At 43.2% G+C, this 22,541-nt stretch overlaps 1 protein-coding gene across 4 annotated transcripts in view; it reads right to left on the reverse strand.

Moving 5' to 3' along the window:
- The window catches only part of wdr27 (WD repeat domain 27), a 77,929-nt gene that overhangs the window by 46,497 nt on the left and 8,891 nt on the right, over nucleotides 1–22,541 (reverse strand). For 3 of the 4 annotated variants that reach the window (XM_018766092.1, XM_018766091.1, XM_018766093.1), the window contains exons 11-20: nucleotides 20,669–20,733; nucleotides 17,795–17,916; nucleotides 17,282–17,358; nucleotides 12,243–12,321; nucleotides 10,314–10,382; nucleotides 10,085–10,194; nucleotides 8,675–8,764; nucleotides 6,430–6,551; nucleotides 4,230–4,363; nucleotides 285–382 (exon numbers count right to left, since the gene is read on the reverse strand). In XM_018766092.1, the coding sequence (XP_018621608.1) occupies nucleotides 285–382; nucleotides 4,230–4,363; nucleotides 6,430–6,551; nucleotides 8,675–8,764; nucleotides 10,085–10,194; nucleotides 10,314–10,382; nucleotides 12,243–12,321; nucleotides 17,282–17,358; nucleotides 17,795–17,916; nucleotides 20,669–20,733 (966 nt within the window). Of the gene's footprint in view, nucleotides 1–284; nucleotides 400–4,229; nucleotides 4,364–6,429; nucleotides 6,552–8,674; nucleotides 8,765–10,084; nucleotides 10,195–10,313; nucleotides 10,383–12,242; nucleotides 12,322–17,281; nucleotides 17,359–17,794; nucleotides 17,917–20,668; nucleotides 20,734–22,541 lie in introns of all 4 variants that reach the window. The other variant, XM_018766095.2, reaches the window with a different exon arrangement.

Consider the following 22,541-nt stretch of genomic DNA (forward strand, 5'->3'; position numbering starts at 1 on the left):
TGCAGAAATGATTGCTGTGCTCAGTGAGCGTCTAAGAAACGCAACACAGGACATTTGTTAGAACTCATCGTTATTCAGCACATCTATCACCGTATATAGATAATGAACCCAGTGTTGGGTCATTCACAACGTGCAATACCTGAGCAACTGCACCAGGTCAAAGAAAGGGTTCTAGTCTTAAGATGCTTGCCAGAGGGTGCAGTTACTGATTTAAGGACAAAAGAGGAGAACTTACGACCTGAGAGAACAGTCCAGACAATGACTCAAGTATAGTAGCAGGATACACGAGTAGAACTCATTGATGGCAGTAGCACAAGTGATGTTGGTCCCTGTACTGGTCTGAAAAGTTCCGGCAAGTTTGACCAGGCTCTTCTGCTGGTACCTGAGGGAAAGGATTTGCTGTTGGAGACAGAATAAGTGACCTCACAGTTCCAAAAGTAAGTTTGAAGCTAAGTATCAGAAAGGCGCTTCTCTCATATCAAATTGGGTTTGAAGCCTAACAAAATACAGAGAGTCACTCTTCATGTTAGGGGTCAGAGCTGCTTTTGTAGTGGCGTTTCATGAAGCGCGCGTGCACGCGCACGCACGCACGCACGCACGCACGCACGCACACACACACAAAATGCCACCTAATTTTTCTTTTTACAAATTTTCTTTTGTCCTTGGGGTTTTCATTAAACAATTCCAGCAGCCAAATAAATTATGTTACTGTTGTCCAAACTGTCATGCATACCAAATCAATGAGGTCTTCAATAATGTAATTCAGAAAACTGAAAAAAGGCACTTTCACCTCTGACTGAAGATAGTGATAACTGGGAGAAATTCCAGGGGGACTGAAAGATGGTAGAAGTTTCGCTTACTATAAAACTCATTGATATTAAAAAAGAGAGGACAATTACACACACACTGTCTGAAGCCGCTTGTTCCAAGAGGGGTCGCGGCAAACTGGAGCCTATCCTGGCAACACAGGGCGCAAGGGGACACACCCAGGACGGGACGTCAGTCCGTCTCGAGGCGCCCCAAGCAGGACTCGAACCCAGGACGCACCAGAGGATGGGACTCGGCTAAACCCGGTGCGCCACCGCGTCCCCCTATTTGCAACAAATACAGGATTCATGAAATACCTCACTTTGGTGATTTAAGAAAAAAGGAACTAGGTTCATTTACAAGCAATAGAAAACCCTGGTACACACACACACACACACACACACACACACACACACACACACACACACATCCATCCGAAAAACTGCAAATTGCAGAAAATTTCCAGTGATTATCCTATCCCATCACTCTGTTCTGACAGCACATAAACCCACAGCAAGCCTGGTGCCAGACCACTTGTTTTTTTTCACTGGATGGCTGGATTAGCTCTGGACCTGTTCTTAAGTGCTCAGGGCTGGGTTTTCGCATGAGCGCCACTGAACCTAAAAAGAAGTCATTCATAGGATGTGATTGGATCTTTCAAACCTGTAGTGCGGACAGGAAAAACGTACATGCATATATATATTTATATATTTTTTACATGCGGTGGCGCAGTGGGTTGGGCCACAGTCCTGCTCTCCGGTGGGTCTGGGGTTCGAGTCCCGCTTGGGGTGCCTTGCGGCGGACTGGCGTCCCGTCCTGGGTGTGTCCCCTTCCCCCTCTGGCCTTATGCCCTGTGTTACTGGGTAGGCTCTGGTTCCCTGTGACCCTGTATGGGACAAGCGGTTCTGAATGTGTGTGTGTGTGTGTGTGTGTGTGTGTGTGTGTGTGTGTGTGTGTGTGTGTGTGTGTGTGTGTGTGTATTTTTTACATATGCATTTTAGTAGTATGAAATGCACAGGCAAAGCAAATCCGAAAGCTGAGAGAACTGTTCTGCACCATGCGGCACTGGAATACCATACCGCTGGGCTTTCCTGGCTGTGTGCTGAGCAGACGGCAGAGACCTACGATGTTGGTTTCACGGGGCTGGATTTCCAGCAAGAACTTGATAATCCAGAGACCGCTCATATTTGGCCAGCGATCACATCCGTATTTATTCAGTTGGAATGACGCACTAAAGGGGTGTTGGGAGGGGCTGCGTTAGGATCAGTCTCACCTTTATAAACTGCTCCCCAACCCCTGGGCCTTGCTAGGACCCAACTGGTTTTCTCTGAATCAACTTGCCATTTTATATTCATTTACTTTGCAGATACTTTTCTCCAAAGCGACTTCCAATGAACTCTATGTAGTGTTATCAGCCCACACACCTTATTCACCGTGGTGACTTACACTGCTAGATACACTACTTACACTGGGTCACTCATCCATACATCAGTGGAACACACTCTCTGTTACTCACACACTAACCTGAACAGCATGTGTTTGGATTGTGGGAGGAAACCAGAGCACCCGGAGGAAACCCACAAAGACACGGGGAGAACATGCAAACTCCACACAGACTGAGCGGGAATCAAACCCACATCCTCTCACACTACCCAGGTGCTGCTCACTCTGCCACCATACCGCCCAAACAAAGGCCGGAAAAAAAAAAAAAACCCCTCCCTTACTCCTGGGAGCCTACCCACTAAAGCCCTACCAAATAGAATGGCTGTGCTACTGGTGCCACCTGCACAGAAGGAGGGGGTAGCTCTTTCCACAGTTTCAGAGGTCCATCTGGAAGTCGCTGCCTAGAGGGATGGCCACAAGTGCGCAGCTTCAGTTACCTGAGCACTACCACGAGAATGATACCTGCTGGCAGGCAAAAAGGGGAGCTGAACTGAGGCTGAGCCCAAGGAGAGGCTACAATTTCACTTTATTCAACTGCTCTTTTGCTCCCACTCCTTTACAGCGACTTTATTTCCACCAATAAACGCGGCTAATCTGTGACCGCTGTTCTAATGTGGGCATTTGCAAAAACACACACAATTTTCAGAACCAGAGCCTACCCGGTAACACAGGGCATAAGGCCAGAGGGGGAGGGGACACACCCAGGACGGGACACCAGTCCGTTGCAAGGCACCCCAAGCGGGACTCGAACCCCAGACCCACTGGAGAGCAGGACCCGGTCCAACCCACTGCGCCACCGCAACCCCATATTTGCAAAAAATAAATCCATATTTTTCTTCAGAAAAACATCTCGAGAGGCCAACAGCAGACATCTTCCACCTCGGTGGTCTCCTCCCGAGGGTTTTTACACCAAAAGCTGGAAAAGGCGGCTTGTTTGGTTTGACTGTTCATAAACAGGAGCAGCCGGAGGAAGATCCTCTCTAACCACTTCGGCATTCTTCTGCCTCTCGGAGTTTGTACGTAGCTTTGTTTATATTTTATCGGGAAATTATTCACAATCATATTCTCATCCCATAACTGACGATAAGATACAGAAGAAACATTGTGCAACCAAACAGGACATAGCAAACCCTTCAAAAGCACCAATGACACAGCCCTTCATACACTTTCCAAACACATGGCTAACAGAACAAACAGGTCAGACTGATCGTGACAGTTCTCAAGTGCAAGAGAGGCGAGTTCAGCTCTGCAGGACATAACACAGCGCATACAGCGGATTAAGAAAACAAAACACAGTTGATCCTCCCACATCGCGGCTTCGATTTTTCACGGGTCGGCAAGAAACAATTAAATGGGAAATTTTTGGGAGCTTTGCGGCTTTGTGCAGGAAACCGTGCAGCGGATGAAAAGTAAATGTAAAAAAGTTCAGTTACTCATAAATGCATAAAATATAGTATGTATAATATTAATGTATTTTATCATTTAATACAATAATGTATAAAAAAATACACACACACATTTTCTGAACCGCCTGTCCCATACGGGGTCGCGGGGAACCGGAGCCTACCCGGCAACACAGGGCGTAAGGCCGGATGGGGAGGGGACACACCCAGGACGGGACGCCAGTCCATCGCAAGGCACCCCAAGCGGGACTCGAACCCCAGACCCACCAGAGAGCAGGACCCGGTCCAACCCACTGCGCCACTGCGCCCCCGCTATATAAAAAAATATTAACATTAAATTTTGATGTAACACTGACCTTAATATATAATCAAATACCCATCCCAAATATCCTTAGAAACGTCCTAAGACTAATGAAATCTCAAAAATTTCCTCTGGGGGAGCTGAGAATTTTACGTGGTTTTTCCATATCGCGGGGGGGCTGAGCGATGTGGGAGGGTCACCTGTAACAGAAAAATGATACGTCAGAAGAATAACAAAAATGAAGGGTTTGATGCCCAGCTGAATGTTGTAAATACCTTCTTATGTCATCGCGGGCCACATCCAGGTGGTAAAGGTACAAGTACAAGGTAGAGGCTGAAGCCAGGAGGAGGAACTTGTCCAGGTAGAAAAACTGAGCACACTTGACCGGCATGGGGAATCGGTCGCTGCCCTAAAGGCCCATGGGAAACAAAATGAATAAAATTCCATTTTCCATTTTCTCTCAGCAACTTCACTGCACGTGTATGAGAGACTTCACATTTTTTCCATCCATTATCAGAAACCCAAGAAGGGTCACAGTACTCTTATTCATACAGATTGATATTTTCCAGATGCAATAATATTAACGAAGGCCAAAATTCAAATTCTGCACAACGCGTGATTTCATTCATCAACTTTGCTATCTAGAGTAAAATTCTAGAACTACCACCACAGACAGCAGCTGTAAAAAATTACATTACAGAAGGCTTTGAAATGAAGTAATTGTGAAACGTCTTCATACGCTTTTACTGTTTAAAAGACTTTCGAATGCTGCGGTGCTTGATCTGTGAGCGTTTGCGTAGAAATGTTCAAGTTTCCATGCGGAAAGTAGAGCTGATGAAAGACACAGCATCAGAATAATATGAGAAAAGCAGGGCCATAGTCATCGCCATCAGTTTCGTGGAAGGAACTGGAGGGCTGTCAGCTGCCCCCCGAGAGGAAAGGCTGGTTACAGGTTGTCAAGCTTCACTGCTCTGTTACACAGCTGCTCACGGCTTGTAAAAATCTAACGCTGCCTATCGAATGCGTCTGTCGTACATCCGGCATAACGTGGGCTCTTTCTCTGTCAGACTTCGCGAGATGTGCGGCGGGGGGGTGTCCTGCAAACACATCATTAGCCGTGTCAGTTTCACAGCTCACTGGTAGGGAAAGTCTCATGCCAGAAGAATTGAGACATACAGTAGGGCTTGTTTTCCTTCTTCTAAGTTTCTCTTATTTCCCCTTATAGAATTACATGTCTCGGAGTGCCAGCGTGCCTAAATCCTGTTAACACTGAGCTGATGCTTAAAATGCAAAGAAACGGCTGTTAGTGCTGGCGGGGAGTCATCCACCTTGGCTTGGAGAGCAGGGAGGGAGGAAAAGGGGGTCTTCTGGGATTCTTGAGTGCCCAGTGAGGTAGTGGGTGGGTTTTCATAAGCTCTCGGCAGCTGGATGATACACACATGCACATAGGCACACATGCACGCGGATTTCTTAACACACACCACCGTGCGCGGTGTATATAGTGCCAGGCAGTAGCTTGCATGGTCTCTACCCAAGAAACACAACTGTTGCCTAACAGGGCACCCTAAAGAACAGTCTATATCCAAATTAGCTCAAAGAACTGCAAATGGTAAATAAAAATTGTATACCCAACCAAAAGAAAATGTGTTATGTTTTATCCAATTTTAACCATTTATACAGCTAAATATTTTACTAGAGCAATACAGATTAGTTAGGTAGTTCAGTGAACAGCATACACCTCCAGGAACTCGAACCCGCAAATTTCTAACACTAAGTCACTAAATAAGTACATACATACATACATACATAAATATGCAGTAATGCTATTTTTAGCTATCATGTTACCTTCTGCCCTATTCACTTTAACACACAAAGTAATGGGTAGCTGGTAGTGTAGTAGCTAGAGCTGCTGCCTTAGACCCAAAGCTTAGAGGTTCAAATCCCACCTCTGGCTGTAGTACCCTTGAGCAAGGTACTTATCCTAAATTTCTGCAGTAAAATCATATTGCACTATTCCTTCTTAAATACCTCTATTGCACAATATCATGTACAGTTATTATGGAAGTACTTGTATTGTATAGTTAACTGTTTATAGTATATGTATATTTGCACTAATTTCAGATTACCGACTTAGTAAATTAGTTATGTAGGTCTAAAAGCTGTCCTTATGTCTAGTGCACAGCACCGTGGTCCTGCGAGACGCGACATTTCGTCCCACTGTATGTCCACACATGTAGTGGAATGACAATAAAGCTCGACTTGACTTAAAATTACCCATCTGTACAAATGATCATAAGTTGCTTTGGTAAAGAATCATACTGTATAAGAGATAAAATTCAAAGACATTAGTGAGCAAATGGCTGGACTGTGCAATAACTTTGCAAATGATACTAATCCTTCCATTCTGCTAATTTTGTGCTGATATGTACCCGACACAAGAGTCACTTTTGGGAGTTATCTGGACTCGTTCCCTACCAGAGTAAGCGCAGGCTCCTGAACCCCAGCGGGCCAGACCTTGAGAGTACGGTCCTCAGCCGCAGTCAGGAACCACTGGCGGCTGTGACACCACCCCACGGTGCTCACAGGGCCATCGTGACCTGCAGAGCACACCAGGAACATGACCATACTGTGACTGGAATGGGACTGATTCCATACATTACTGGAAGAGGAGGACAGAGTACAACACAGAGATTTATTAAGTGGCTGTGCTCTAGCTCCTAAGGTGAATACCATAATATCCACACTCTGCTTATTTTAGACCATCCTGGTTGTAAGCAAAAAGTTTTATACAGAAATTAATGTCAGTACAAGGATCAAGATTTTAAAAAAGCACTGCTCACACCGGTCTTCTAAACTAATTTGGAGTTTTAAGTGAAAATTTGAAACTTCAAGATGATGCCCGGATAAACCTTTACACAGCTACTCCTGTAATGTAACAAACATTTATATGTATCTAAAAAAAAAAACTAAATTAGTATGAAGGTGATCAGGAATCGTTGATATTTGGATAAAGTTTTATGTAGCTACTCGTGTGACGACAATTGGTTCATACGGTGGAAAGAAACAAATGAACTGCCCTTAAGTATCACACATGTGCATCTAAGTGTCTCTTCCTGCTAATGTAATGAACACGTTATATTTTCTATGAGATGCACGTCGCTTTGGAGCAAAGCATCTGCTAAATGAATACATAGAAATGTAAATGTCAGTTTCACACACATTATCAGGTCATCCTTGTCTATACAGTGATGATGACATCACTGTCCTGTCCAGATAATTCAGGGCCAGTTAAGAATGAGCAAATGTGGCTTTCTCTGAACCAGAAAGATAGCAGCATTTTAAAAAGACATAAAACGGGCCACAAGTAGGAAAGTGGGAGGAATCCACACGACCCCTGGGTACAGGGCTCTTCCTTGCGCCTCTCCTGCCCCCTACTGGGAGCCAGGGTGCATCACAAGGCAGGGAGGACCAGAGGCCCATTCCCAAATGTGCAGTGTCGCTCAAGTGTGAAGGATGAAATAAGGTATGCAGTTTTATTTAATGCCTATTTGATATTTTCAGTATTAGCTGAGTGCTCAAGCCTTCAAAAAACCTACTGGGGAGTGTGTTTCTTTCTAAACTGGGTGCCTCACAAAGCCAGAAAATGAGAACTCTGTGTTCTGACTTCAGACAGCTCCTTAAATAAGAGCATTCCTCCTCCATCACGATGTTCTCGGTAATCCTGGGATATATTTACTAAGAATGGCGGAGGGGGGGGCGCGACTGGGCAAGCGCTTTGAACTTTAAAAAAAAAAAATGCTGCTTTCCAGAACTCTTTTACAGCCACATCAGCCCGCCAGTTATCTGGACTACAGCTCCTTCCAGTTGCCATGCTGATGCTCCATTTTCTGCCTCCACCTACCTGACTCCCTTGTAAGAAAAAACTGCTTTAAAAAAAAGTAGCAAAGGTATAAATTCCTCCTCTGGATGCAAGATGGAGGAAATTAAGATAGGAAACTTTTTAAGGGGTCAAAGAACACTTTACTGCTCGGCCCGTTATACACCAAGGAACGGTTTTCATTGCACAAAAACCATCAGCCCATTAAAATGTGGCAAACGTTGGCCAGTGGAACACACACCATTCCTCTTTAAAGGAAAGTTCAGCCCAGGGATGAGCCTGTGGTTTTGCAGTGTGTATCACTGTTAATGCACTGTTAAAAAACATACTACCTGTTTGACTGCACATCCAGCTCATCCTCGTGGAGTGGGACACTAGTCAGTGGAGAGCTGAGGACACCACCAGACAGAGGCACGATGGGATGAAACCAGTAACTTCAAAGTGAACCGAGAACGGAAGCAGTCGCCTTTCAGACTGGGTTCTGCAGCCTTTCTTCTGCAGAAATACTTTCAGGCTTAAAATCCAATCCAATTACCGCTGGTCCTGAGCAGGGTTACAGCAAGCTGGAGCCTATCCCAGAAACACTGGGCACAAGGGTATACCCTGGATGGGATGCTAGCCCATTGGAAGGTAAAACCCATGCGGATACGGGGAGAATACGCAAACTCCATAGAGACCGCTTAGAAATTGAACCCATGTCCACTCACATCACCAAGATGCTGCGAGACAGCAGCGCTACACACTGTGCCACCGTGCCAGGCTTAAAATGAAAGAAGCAAAAACTGTGCAGAGAGTTAAAGGAAAACGTGGCTTTGCGAAAGCTGGCTGCACTCTGCTCACTACCTGTATAAATGGTTGAGGCATCAGCCAAAGAGGACTTGTATAACAATGCTGATCCATCTCTGAGACCACACAGGATCTGTTTTCCATCCCCTGGGCAACAGAATGCAAGAGAATGTTTTTAAACTCAGACTTTAACTGCTCCATGGTCTACAAAAAGAATCAAGCACAAATAAAGTATCAAATCCAAATCCACATAATATGTATGTCTGTACATATAGATGTCGAGGACCACATAAGGAGTACGGCCACCCTTCCCTTCAGAACAGTTTCAATCCCACTTCTCACTCCGTGCTCCAGAACTTCCCACAAAGGATCAGTGATGTTTAGATCTGGTGATTGGAAAGGACATGGAAGACAGTTAACTTCATTATAGTGTTTATAAAAGCATTCTTGAATTTTTTTAGTGGTGTGGATGTGAGCATTATCATCCTGGAACACAAAAACATGATGATGGGAACGGTGTTTGCACTATAGGGTGCATTTGGTCTTGTAAAATTGCCAGACCTAATGACTTCCAGGAGATGGCAACCCATACTATTATGGACCCTGCACCGTGTTAAAGAGCTATCGAAAGATGTTGTGGGTTCAAGGCATCCTTTGACTTTCTCCAAACATAAACCTGTCCGGATGCAGGAAATACGGTGACAGGAGTTACTTTTTTCAGTTGCTCAACAGCTGAAGTTTTGTGCTCCTCACACCAGGTTATGCATCTTTATGTGTTGGCCTGGGATTCAAACGGTTTCTGAACGGCAGCCCTAAATTCCAGGTTGTTAAGCTCATAACATACAGTTTTTATTAAAACTGAGTCGCAGAGGTGTTAATTCAATTCTGTGATAATTTTTGGAGCTGTACTTTTGTGGTTTTTAACAGATATCACGTGGCCTGTCCATCTATCGTTGTCTGCGAGTTTCGCCTTCCAAACCCAGACATCGGGGGGCGCATGCCTTTACACCCCCCAATCATCGCCAAACTTTTACTGGAGGTTCTGGACTGCAGAGCCCAACGCACATTTTCACCTCATTCACTCCTCAAAGATAATGGAGACTTACTGTTCTTGAACAGTGTTTCAGTACGGTAAAGACTGATGGTGTTCATAGCTTGGGTTGTTAATCCGGATGTCCAGGTGTTCGCCGAGCTTGGCATTCAAACTGCAAACGTGTCGTCACCAGTTGATGTCACCTCGACTGGTGACGACACGTTTGCAATCTGAATGCAGAGCTCGGCAAACACCTGGACATCCAGAGTGTTGCAATGTCCTACTACACAGAGTTCAGGAGTTGCACGACAACATTCTGAGCAGAATTTCATCTGATCTGAAGACAAAGGGTGGCCCTACCACTTATTAGATCCTTGATATTCATACATTATTAGGTGCTTCTGTACTGTAAGGTGTCTGTATGAGTGGTCCACCTGAATATTGAAGGCTGCAGATAGGAGTGGGTCTGTCGGCCATACTCAGCTGGGCATGCAGCACGCTTGGTGCAGCAGTGTTTGCTGGGTAGTCCACAAAGAGACGTCCACTGGGAGAAGATCAGTGGGATTAGACATTAAAAATGACATACAAAAAGCAACAGATCAAATACATTTATGGCTTCACATCACGTATCAGCTTCATACGAGTTGGTAGGAATCTGCTTACTTTGTTTTCTTGCTCTTTACAGGCCTTGGATTATTCTTCTTGTTTGTCTCAGGGTTAAACATGGTCCTTCTGAAACATGCAAGCCAATAAATGTTGCCCTGGTGAAATCCCACAGTCACAGCCACTACTGTTCACGACGGTTGTTGAGAAAAACCCAACTGGCCATCAACTGCAATGCCGTCACTGTTGTTCAGAGCTGCATCACTGTATGACTGCCAAAACAACAGTAATTCACTGGCATAGTCATATCCACTAAGTGTCCACAGCTTTTACCAGTTCACATTGAGATTCACATTGGGAACTTGAAAATAACTTTCAGCTTCCAAGCTCAAATGAAAAGGACAATTAGAACATGGCATGTGTGGTTTAGAGGTACAAAGCAAATCTAGCCTTTAAGTCATAAGTAAGGCATTTTCTCCCAGTGCAATTTTTCCTGAGCACCAACCAAAGACCACAGTTTTAACTTCAGTGCTGAGCGGCAGCATATATATCTTAGTTACGTGTGCATTTTTCAAGAACTACGCCATATTTCCACATGAAAAATTAAGAAAAAGTAAAGGTCCTGCTATTGCACCCTTTGAGAAGGTACTTACTGGAACTTTGCATTCATGTGTGATTTCAGGAGAATTGAGAAAAAGGCACCAAACTACATACAGACACAAGCTGGAGCTGCAGATCTCCTCAGTTTCAGTGCATGAAAGCTGGATAAACCTGAGCAGAGCTGCTGGTCCTGGTCTCAGTGGCTAGAAACGGGCCAATAGATGTAAGAGATGTTCTTTTCTAACATACAGTAATGGCAACTGGTAGCATAGAGATTAGAGCTACTGCCTTTAAACCCAAAGCTTGATGGTTCAATCCTCTCTACTGACTGTAGTACCCTTGAGCAAGGTGCTTACTCTACCATTGCTCCATTACAATTACCCAACTGGGTAAATAATTGTAAGTAACTTAACGGTGTAAGTCGTTTTGCAGAAAAGCATCAGCTAAATGAATAAATGTGAGTAAGTCAGCTCCCCCTGATTACATAACACTGCGTGGTCACGCACATGGAAAACAAACGTGCTCACTGGGAAAATATGCATTGTATCAGGAATGATTTCAATTATTCATTGTTTCATAATTCAAGAAGGATGTAGAAGACCATAAAAAAAATTCATTTTATGACTCCACATGATAGAGGGCAATTGTTCAAGATTCCTTGGTTGCTTTTTTTTTTATTATCTTGAGTCATCTGATCAAACAAATCCCACGTCAAATTGCCTGCCCCGCAATCCTTATGGAGAAAGTCATCACTCTTATAGCTGCGAGCGAGTCACATTTCCTAGCTGGGATCATCACAGTTATGTGTGAGTGAAACTGAATTATGTGCAGATGGAAGACATCTGACAGGCAAAAAAAAGTTTATTACAGAATAACACTGCAGACAGAGAGGGCACTGATATGGAGGAAAACTGATCGCAAGACAGTATGGGGGTGCGGTGGCGCAGTGGGTTGGACCACAGTCCTCCTCTCCGGTGGGTCTGGGGTTCGAGTCCCGCTTGGGGTGCCTTGCGGTGGGCTGGCGTCCCGTCCTGGGTGTGTCCCCTACCCCTCCGGCCTTACGCCCTGTGTTACCGGGTAGGCTCCGGTTCCCCGTGACCCTGTATGGGATGAGCGGTTCTGAAAATGTGTGTGTGTGTGTGATCGCAAGACAAAGGTTTAAAAAAAAAAAAAAAAGCCCAGAAATGGAGTGTTACAGCTAAATGGAAAAACCAGGATTCAGACACTGGAGGTGCATCATCGAGCAGGATGATCTACTTCATTTTATTTAGGAAACAAACTGGCACTCGGGAAGTTTAGAATATACTTTCTCCACTGTCCAAAGCTCCTTACTGAATCAGTTTCATGAACGTAACAAATGAGAAGAAAATTAATACAAACTGATCTCACCGGTTAGGTGCTGTGTATCCTGATGACTTTATGCAGGAGTGGAAGACAAGAGGGTGATTCTTCACGCCACCTTTCACATCTGACCCAGAGAGAGAACAAGCATCACATTCATTAATATCAGCACTCTCCTTCATGTTCATGTGTGTTTCAATTTCACTGTTATTGTTACTAATGTAAATATTAGTGCAATGCTAGTCATTTTTTAAATTATTTCAATTGCCAAGAATTTATTATTGTTAAAACTCTTTCTCTGTACTTGTTTATGAAATATCAGTGTTGGAATTCTTCATAAAGGCTTTAGAATGTGTCAACAGTTTATGTTTGTCTTGCCAATGGGAGCTCTGAAAGGAAAAATGAAAACCAAAATATTTAACAAACATCAAAGCGGCAATGGATCCTCAAACAAAGGGGTAAATGAAGGGTAAACTATGATAAGACAATGGAGTCAATTTTGAGTTTCAGCTGTTTCAGTTGTACTCGGAGGGTTTTCATACTGGCAAATAAGCTATGTCATTATAAGGTCAAATATGATTTATAAAAATCTGTCCCTGACGCCCACACTAACCTTAAATTGATGTTAAGGAGAATTACCCTAAACACACAGCAATACTAACATCATTATTCATTCGTTATTTATTATTCATTATCCATAAGGAATGTATTGCCACTTCCTGCTTTTTCTGGTGGTAAGTGATTAAATGGGTAAACATGTGAATTGGCAGGTACACACAGTGATTTGTTTTGTGGAGAAGGAAGGGGTGGGCAACCCTCAGCTCCATCGTTGGGGGAGAGCTAAAGGACAGGATCTTCCCCTTACTGCAGTGAGATCATTATTTTCCAGGTCCATTACAAAGTGCGTAAGGTTTTCCAAAAAAAAAAAAGAAAGAAAAAACCTTTCTCGACAGCGAAATATGGAAAACCCATTTAAATCTAAAAAAAAATTTAAACTTTCAACTAGTGACCAGCAACAGGTATTGGTACATATGGTACATAGTGGCGTCTTTCTGGTTGACACCCAATGAAAAGCGTTGTTCTTGTCAGCAAAGGGTAAACTTTCTATCGTGTTGTGACAAAAATGCGACGTAAAAAACATCCGGAATGTTGGTTGGTTTACATTTACTTCTAATTTAGTTGATGCTTCCTCCAAAGCATCGTGCAATGATTAAGCTATTTATATAGCGGAATAATTTTTACTGGCATAACCCAGGAGTAGGAGGTGTGATTCAAAGCTGGGTCTTTGACTGTAAGGCAGCAGTTGTAACCACTGTTACCTGTATTTTATTGATCAGCTGCTCATTTCTGTTGTTGACAGAAAACAGCATCACTAATGCCCATCTTCTTTTAAATACACTATACCGCACTTCTCAAATGTCCCAGACTGTCTTTTTCAGAGACAGTTCAGGCTTATTGCCCTGTATAGTTCTTGAATACAGACACCCCTCTACTTAGCAGATTCGACTTCCGTAAATCCGGATTTACGTTAAAAATTCCAGACATACACATTATTTACTGACAGCTATTACGCAAAACATCTGAAACACATGAAGCGCAAGTTGGCGTAGCCAGACAAGGCAGAAAGCTGCATCTTCCCAGTTCCCGCACATTTTGAGCCGTGAACCCATCTCCTCTCGTTAGTGTAGTGCTTTTTTTCCGCACATTTTTTTTTTAAACCCGTTTCATTATTTACAGTTTATTTACGAGAAGCGTCTCACAAATGTACAGCAATCAATTTGGACATGAAACTGAAAATAATAAGGAAGTATGAAGGTGGACAAAGATTATGGTCTATAGCACGGGAACTAGGTTTAGCCGTATTCACTATAAATACGATAGTGAAAGATGTTGCAGGTATAAAAAAGCACATGAAAGGAACAGATGGCATGAAAATAACAAAGAAACGTCAAGGTGCAATAATTGAGATGGAAAAATTCTTAATGTTATTACGTTGAATGACGAGGAGGGGGAATCTGACATATGTAACTTTTCACTTACGAAAAGGGTTGAAGAACGGTCAATCTGCGTAAGTTGAGGGGTCTATATGAAAATCTTTATTTTCTAGAAATCTGTGAAGGCTGCACCCACAGAAACTTTAGTTCCGAACTAAACCCACTACATGGAAAACCAGTGGATCAAGTAACCCCAGCCTGAGATCCCCAATATCAAGCTCAAAATATAATTTTTTCTGTTGTCAGGTCTGTTTTTGCTTAACTTTGTTTCTTAAGCTATTAAAAATTTGACGCTAAGTCATCCCACCTGATGTCCCATGTGTAAATCAATCTAAATTATGGTGTACCATTCCATCTTGAGAGAACCTCAGCCATGTCATCCCAGACTAGGCTACCTCTACTCATTACTTGTTCCTCTTTTTCACCGAATTCACAGTTTGCTTCTCTCTGTGAGGTCATTTTTGTGGTGAGTTTCCATTTGCCTGTTTAAAGTTGGGCAGCAACACATTGACAGATAGAAATGCTAGTCTTCAAGAAATATGAACCCTTTCCTTGGCATTAATTTCTGTTTTGCAAAAAAATTTTGTCATGCACCACAATAAATCCATGCTCTTACCCAGTTGCTCATCTCAGAATAACATTCCAGATGCAAGTAGGTTTTTGGTCAAGCCAAGCCAAGCTTGTAGGAAAAACGCTTTAGACCATGATAGGTATAACTGTTGCAACATGTCAGAGAAAATCCAAGATGGTGAATAATTAGTGAAATGGTTACAGTATTGGTACAACTAGGAGTTTGCATGTTTTCCCCATGTCTGTGTGGGTTTCCTCTGGGTGCTCTGGTTTCCTCCAAGAGTCCAAAGACATTTACTTGAGTCACATGTCTGCAGCTAGTCTCTTTCTCTTAACGTAATGCATAAATTGTACTTTTGCTGAGATGTACGTCGCTTTGGACAAAAGCGTCTGCTAAATGAATAAATGTAAATATAAAGACATGCTGTTCAGGTTCCCCCATAGTGTGTGAGTGACAGAGAGAGAGAGAGAGAGAGAGAGAGAGAGAGAGAGAGAGAGAGAGAGAGTGTGTGTGTGTTCCACTTATGTATGGATGAGTGACCCAGTGCAAGTAGTGTATCTAGCAGTGTAAGTCACCGCGGTGAATAAGGTGTGCGGGCTCATAACACTATATAGAGCCCATTGGAAGTCGCTCTGGAGAAAAGTATCTGCTAAATAAATGTAAATTTAACTAAACTGTTTGCGGTCAAGTTTACACTTCACACACTTTACTGTAACAAGTCAATTGTGCAGTGTATCTGGAGAGATGAGGAGTGCTTTTCACAAGTGGAAAAAACCATTCAGCCCATAGTCACACAAAGGTGTTCAGCCAGTATTTTTGATCAATTACAATAATCAATCACTTCCGAAACTGTGGCCAACTGATTAATCACAGTAAATTCAAATATCTGTTTCTGTTAAATTACCCTTGAACAAGTTTGCAGTCAGTGCTTAAATCTGAAAGCCTACATTTTGACCAGAGAATAGAAAGCGAGCAGGCAAATGAGACCCAAGACAGTTTATAATGTATAATTTCTCTATGTATCATTTTTAACGTCTCATCGTCATTATGATCCATACGCAGATGCCAGCAAGAACAGGGTGAAAGGAGGAAATGGGAGCGGTTCGGTGGAAATATTTGTGGTTTTTCCAGTATTATTTGAAAGTCACGCACCATCTTCTGCATCACCCCCAGTGAACTCAGGCTTGGCCAAAACCCCACACCCTCCCCTTCCTTTTATTTCACCACTCTGTTTTTAACAGCATGTTTCTCAATGCTAATTAGCAATAATAGCACTGTTGTAACCACTGTCTGAGCTACTGTCTCCAGCAGAGTGGGGCCAGGCAGCCAGGACCTAATGACAGGGCAGAAGCTGTACTGTTGAGCCCTGCAGCTCCATGAATCAGCTACAGCGGCAAAGTCACGCTCCCCTGCACCCATGGCCGGGGCTTAAAAAGCTTTACTCAGACAAAAGATGAAAACCCCTTACATTCTGGGATGTTCCTCTAAAGCTACTAAATGTAGAAGCAAGGATTTCTAAGAAGGAAAAAGGATGTCACTCTATCCTGGTCACCCTCAGACCCTGTTCAACAGAAGAATTTTAACGTTGTTCACCTAAAGCACAGATATCACCCCGAGGACACATTAACAGTGTGCAGAGAGCTGGACCGGCATCCAGCTTCAGCAGTCCAAACCCGTTGGCAGGGGGGTAAGCTGATGTTTAGAAGGCTCATTATTCATTTATTTCCTTAAAACTTTTTAAAGGCACCATTACAGAACTTAAATTTTCTGTACCCATTTTTTTTTTCAATTACATGGTAGGAAACAGTGCATATTTCTTTTTTTCCCTCCCAAATGTTTCAAAACAAGCTGCAGCCTAACAAGCCACACCGCAAGAAACATTTCCAGCCTCTGTCCTTGGTTATAGGCCTACTCAGACACGAGACCAAGCTCTTGACCATTCCAAGTTGTTTGGTTGCTTGGTGATGCTTACACAGCCCCCAGGACAGACCTGAATGGTTTCCATTAGGAACCAACAAAAATGAGCAGTGACTTATGTCCTGCTCCCAGTTTACAACAGAATCATATTAGAGTTTCAGAAAAATTCCATGGTTGGGTATCAACATGGGGGGGGACTCAGTGGCGCAGCGGGTTTGGCCGGGGCCTGCTTTCTGGTGGGTCTGGGGTTGGAGTCCTGCTTGGGGCGCCCCATACGGGGTGTTTCCCCTCCCCCTCCGGCCTTGTGCCCTGTGTTGCCGGGTTAGGCTCCAGTTCACTGCGACCTCGCTTGGGATGAGCGATTTCACACAGTGGGTGTGGGTATTTACGCCATGGCTTACAGCACAAAAGGGGCACCATCAGCACTTCTAACTACAGCTTGTAATAGCAATCCATTGCAGGAAGAATCCCTCAGCTGTCTCAAGTACATAAAAAAACATTGCAACGCTAACTGCAGTAAAAGAAATGCTTGTTTCTGATAAGTCTCTTCAAGTACAAACATACACTTAAATGCAAACATACAGTTGACGGGATAAATCCTTAACCTGTTTTTTTGGAAGTGTTCCGGGAATCCTTCCTTATTAGCTCTGCTTTCAAAGGTGACTCCGGCATTGGCGGTGTACTGTGAAAAAGAACAAGAGTCTTTAGAAACACCTGGCCCATACTTAAATTAATACTGCATAATTATTGTTATATTGCACCCATTAATACTGCACTATAAGAGCTGTGATTTAGCTGACTCATCAAATCTGCAGTCTAAAAGATAAACTAGAGGGATGGCTCACCCAAGGCATACTATTTCCAGTCAGTACAACCCTGTTCCTTCTCAGCAGTGAAGCAAGTAAAGCGCCTCGAGATCTGGCTCCACACAAGGTCGCAGAGGAGCTACAGGAGATGCCGTGGGGATGCCGAGAGCAGTACTAAACGTCGGCCAAAAAAAAGCTCACGGAGGGCCTGCCATTTCAGCTTGGGGACTTTGTCATACCAAACTGAAGTCGTGTGCAAGAAAATGTGGTACCGCATGGTGCTGATGTGAAAATGTCTTGACCGTACCATACCTTGGTATCACAGATAGATTCTCAAGCCCAGAGAGACCGCTGTGACTATCCAGGAGCCCATGGACCCGAACCTCCAACAATGCCACGCAGGGATCAAATAGAGAGGCCACCATGCACAGCGCCTAAATAGAAGGAAGACCCAGGAGGTCAGCATGACTTGGCAAGTCAAAGACAGTGCAAAAAAAAGGATTAGACACAACAAAAGGATTCCAGGCAGGGGAGGAAAAAAAAACTCAAGGAAGGAAAGAAAGAAGGCAAGAAATAATAAACTAATGTACTGATAGTACAAGGATGGAGAAACTGATCAATAAATCCACTAGTAAGAAAGCAGAAGGATGAGCTCATGCAGGCGATGTTAATATTTTATTGTTTGTACAAACAAATATTTGATATATGGGTCAAAGCTGAATGGACAGTTGTATAAAGACAAAGATAAGGAATATATTTCTATTTAAAACTGTATTCAAATATATTTAAAGAGAATTTAAGGGGAAAAAACAAAGACAAAGGGGAACCATTTGGGGAAAAGCGACTGAAAGCATAAAATTTGGAAACAGACATTAAAAGTTTAACTGCACATTCACTGTTTCAATGAATGAACATCTTAAAATGTTGAAAAAAGAACGCATATAGAAAATAACTTGTTACAAACCAGTGTTCTGTGCTTCAGCCATTAAATAATGACTGTGTTGCTGGCTAATGTTAGTTTGTATCAACTGCGTGTACAGAAATCACAAAACCTACAAGAAGGAAAAATGAATAATTTTTATTAAATGCCATAAAAACCACAACAAACTGAACCTCCAAAGAATCATATCACCAAAGTAGTATCACATCTAGTCAACCAATGGGATCAAAAATATGTGATATATCCCAAATCAAAAGTTTTTATTTGGAATTTTGTTTATGTATGTTATATGTATAAATATAGCCATCCAGACAATTCCAGAGCAGAGAGCTGAGCCCAGGAGACAAACCCCTGGAAAAAACCAGCACAGCAACTCCCTCAACAGTGCTTCGAGTGGAAAAAGTACTGCGACAGTGTAAAACAAATTGACCTCAGTAACAAGGCTGAATGTATTTCACATTGGAAAATTTGAAAAGGACGACAATAAACTAGAACCCTCGCAGACTTCTTAACATAAAGTGAAGTACATAACATTATCTCCCTTATGGAAAACCACTACCATTTTTATACGAGAACCCCAGTTGGCTGTTTTACCACCAGGTGCCTCAACATTTGGAGTTGGGAGCACAGATTTTTATGGCTGGATGCCCCTCCTGATGTCAGGGCTCACCATTTACCCAGGTTGGGACCGGCACTGACCAAGCAGTGGCTGGTGCTATGGGCAGCTCACCAATTCCCCAGAAAAAAATGTCTTTGGACCGCAGGAGGAAACCCATGCAAGCACGGAGAGAACATGCAACTCCACGCAGATCGAACCTACGTTCTCTTTCACAACCCAGGCTCCGTAAGACTACAGATCTACTCGCTGCGCCACTGTGCCGCCTCCTTCCTCAGGTAAAAACAAGCTCCAAATAACCACCAAGTCAGTAACCATATGCTCTGCTATGGAAATCTTTTAGAGGCGACTTCTTCAGGAGAACCAGACTGCTGTTGAAATTTTGTTCGCTCTTACATTTTTATGTGTAATGATTTAAAGGTTTACCTATTTATTTAGCAGACGCTTTTCTCCAAAGCGACTTCCAACAAACTCTATGTGGTGTTATCAGCCCACACACCTTACTCACCAAGGTGATTTACACTGCTAGATACACTACTTATACTGGGTCACTCATCCATACATCAGTGAAACACACTCTCTCTCTGTCATTCACTCACACACTATGGGTGAACCTGAACAGCATGTCTTTGGAGTGTGGGAAGGAACCAGAGCACCTAGATGAAACCCATGCAGACACAGGGAGAACATGCAAACTTCACACAGAGTGGAGATTGAACTACTCGCTGTACCACTGTGCCACCTATAAACACTAGTGTTCAGCCCACACACCTTATTCACTTGCATATTTACTCATTCAGCTGATGCTTTTCTCCAAAGCAACTTACGATTATTTACCCATTTATACAGCCAGGTGATTTTTACTGGAACAATTTAGGGTAAGTACCTTGCTCAAGGGTACGACAGCTGAAGATTGAACCTGCAACATTTAGATCCAAAGGCAGTAGCTCTAACCCCTACGCTACCAGCTATCCCTAGTTCCAGGGACTGTACGCAAAGTCAATTAAACGTTGTTCATTATTTAAGCAGGATTACACTGGGGCCAGAGTGGGTGCTCAATTAGATTCCCATTGGAATTGCAACTCCAGTTCGAACGCAAGATTTTGAAAGTGGAGCAGGGCAATCGAAGGGTGCAATTCGAGAGCTCAAGCTGTGCTGTAACACTAAACAGCCTCTCTTGTCAGGAAGAGAGAAACCTCCTTTTCCTCAGGATGAAAACTGCAGCCAAACCTTGTAAAAGCTTTACATCTTGAATAATACTGGTTTAACAAAACTGTAAATTGATAATTGCTGTGCAGTTAAAATACCAAAGGTGCTGCACATGTGAACATTAGAAGATTGCAAAAAAAAGAGCAAAAAGAGTTCATTCATATATATTTGATTTCTTAGCAACTTTATCATGAAGCAGAATGTCATCTGACAAAGAAAACAAAATAATTCAAGGTTGCTGATCCAGTAAACAAGGAAGCACACAGTGAAAATATGTGAAAGCGGAGAGAAGGATAGACAAACACATAAAACTGGTAAGAAAATAACTGGCCTTACTGCAAAATTATTTCTAAAAAAGGCCCAACAGGAGGTATGCCACACAATCACAGGCCAGGATATGCGAGGGACACGAAATACTTGCATTTCCATTTTCCCTGTAAGCGATGGTCCAAGATGCCGCCATTGAGATGCTCAAGTTTGTGTGGTCTAAAAAAAAGAAAAAAGGAGGGAAGAGGTGTCACCAAACGTCCATGTCTCTGCACCCACAATTCATTTCATTCCTCATCTCGGACATAGAAAAGGTTGAAGTACCTAGAACAAAGGCACACGGCTGGAGGATGTGCCGTTTTCTTTGAACCTGTGTTCTCAGTCGCTTTCTTTCAACCGATTTTCTCAAGCGTGACTTTAAATCATTCTTGGTGGGACAGTCATCTCGTCCAGTGTTTCATGTACAAATCAGTCACTAAAGCCGTAGGACTATGGCCTGGAAGCGCCCACCCTTCACGCAGAATGGACCGGGTAAAAATCCCTTTGGCCGGCTCAGGCTGCATTACTGCCTAAGACACTACTGTCTTGCACCACCACACTTGAAGCCACAGGAATCATTATGAGGGGCTGAGCTGTGGACATCACCGCCTTACATAACCACGACCTAACCAGGACCAGACAGGAACTGTAGCTGTAAACAAATCAGATGGCTTTTATTTCGGTTCTATCTTTAAGCTTTTATTGGTTCACAAAAACAGGGTTAATGTTCCTCTCAGCGCATGCACGTCCCATTTTTTACTCTGACATGTGCGAACAATAAAGTGGAATTTAGAAAAGGAAGGCTTTTAGATCACCCCCTGCAAATCTGGAGGATCACACTTATATAACAGCTGGCCCAAGGCCTGCCCAGTTTTTCAGAGTCTGACTATAAACTTGGGTTTTAGTACATCATCCCACCCCTTTAAACCAGGAGGGTAAAATATTTACTGACAACATACACAGCAGCTGAGATGAAGAAAACAAAGTAATTCTGACTTCCTACCCTTGACCACTGGATTGAATTATTCATTACAATATTGATTTTTAGGGAACGACTATGGGTCAGTCACCTTGTAAGTCACCTTGCATGAAGGAGTTGCTAAAAAATAGCATCGGTGATTAAGCATTGTCATTATTTGCTATTCCAAGCATTCAGAACATGTCTAGTTTAGGAGCCACATCTTTTAATGTCAGCAAAAATCACGAGTTCCATTACCGACCTGCTATTTATCATGTTGACTCAGTTTGCTTTATATCCTGATTTACAGCAGGCTGTGTGCAATCAGTCAATGTGGCCGCTTTTGTAAATGTCAGCGTTTTAGCTGTGAAGTGTCACGGTGCTCTGGAGGCCTGCCACGTGTGGGAGTGTGTCTTTTCCTGGACACGCTGACCGGTGCTACGAGCGTGCGGACATACCCAGACACAAACAGACTGAAAGACAAAAAGGTGAGAGCTTCCTCAGGTATTCGCGGACAGAGGACGTGTTACATTTAGCTGATGCTTTTCTTCAAAGCGACTTAACAGTGTTAAGGTCACAATTATTTACCCATTTATACAATTGGGTAATTTTACTGGAGCAATTCAGGGTAAGGACCTTGCTCAAGGGTACCACAGCCGGAGGTGGGGGAAATCGACCCTGCAACCTGTGGATCCAAAGGCACCGACCACTACGCTACCACCTGTCCCATATTGTACTCCATAACTTTACAGATATAACACTATAACTTTAAGCTTTTAAGATGTAACCCACTGACATAACACTATAACTTCAAGATGATGCCCGGATAAACACAGCTACTCCTGTAATGTAATGTAAATGTTTAATATCTCAAAAAAAAAAGAAATTACTAGGAAGGTGATCAGGAACAGTAGATATTCTAGTTTTACGGAGCTACTCGTGTGATGAACGTTGGTTCATATGATGGAAAGAAACAAACTAACTGCACTTAAGAATCACACATCTGCATTTAAGTGCCTCTTCCTGCTAA

This window comes from Scleropages formosus, chromosome 8 (genome assembly GCF_900964775.1).
Source record: "Scleropages formosus chromosome 8, fSclFor1.1, whole genome shotgun sequence".
NCBI lineage: Eukaryota > Metazoa > Chordata > Actinopteri > Osteoglossiformes > Osteoglossidae > Scleropages > Scleropages formosus.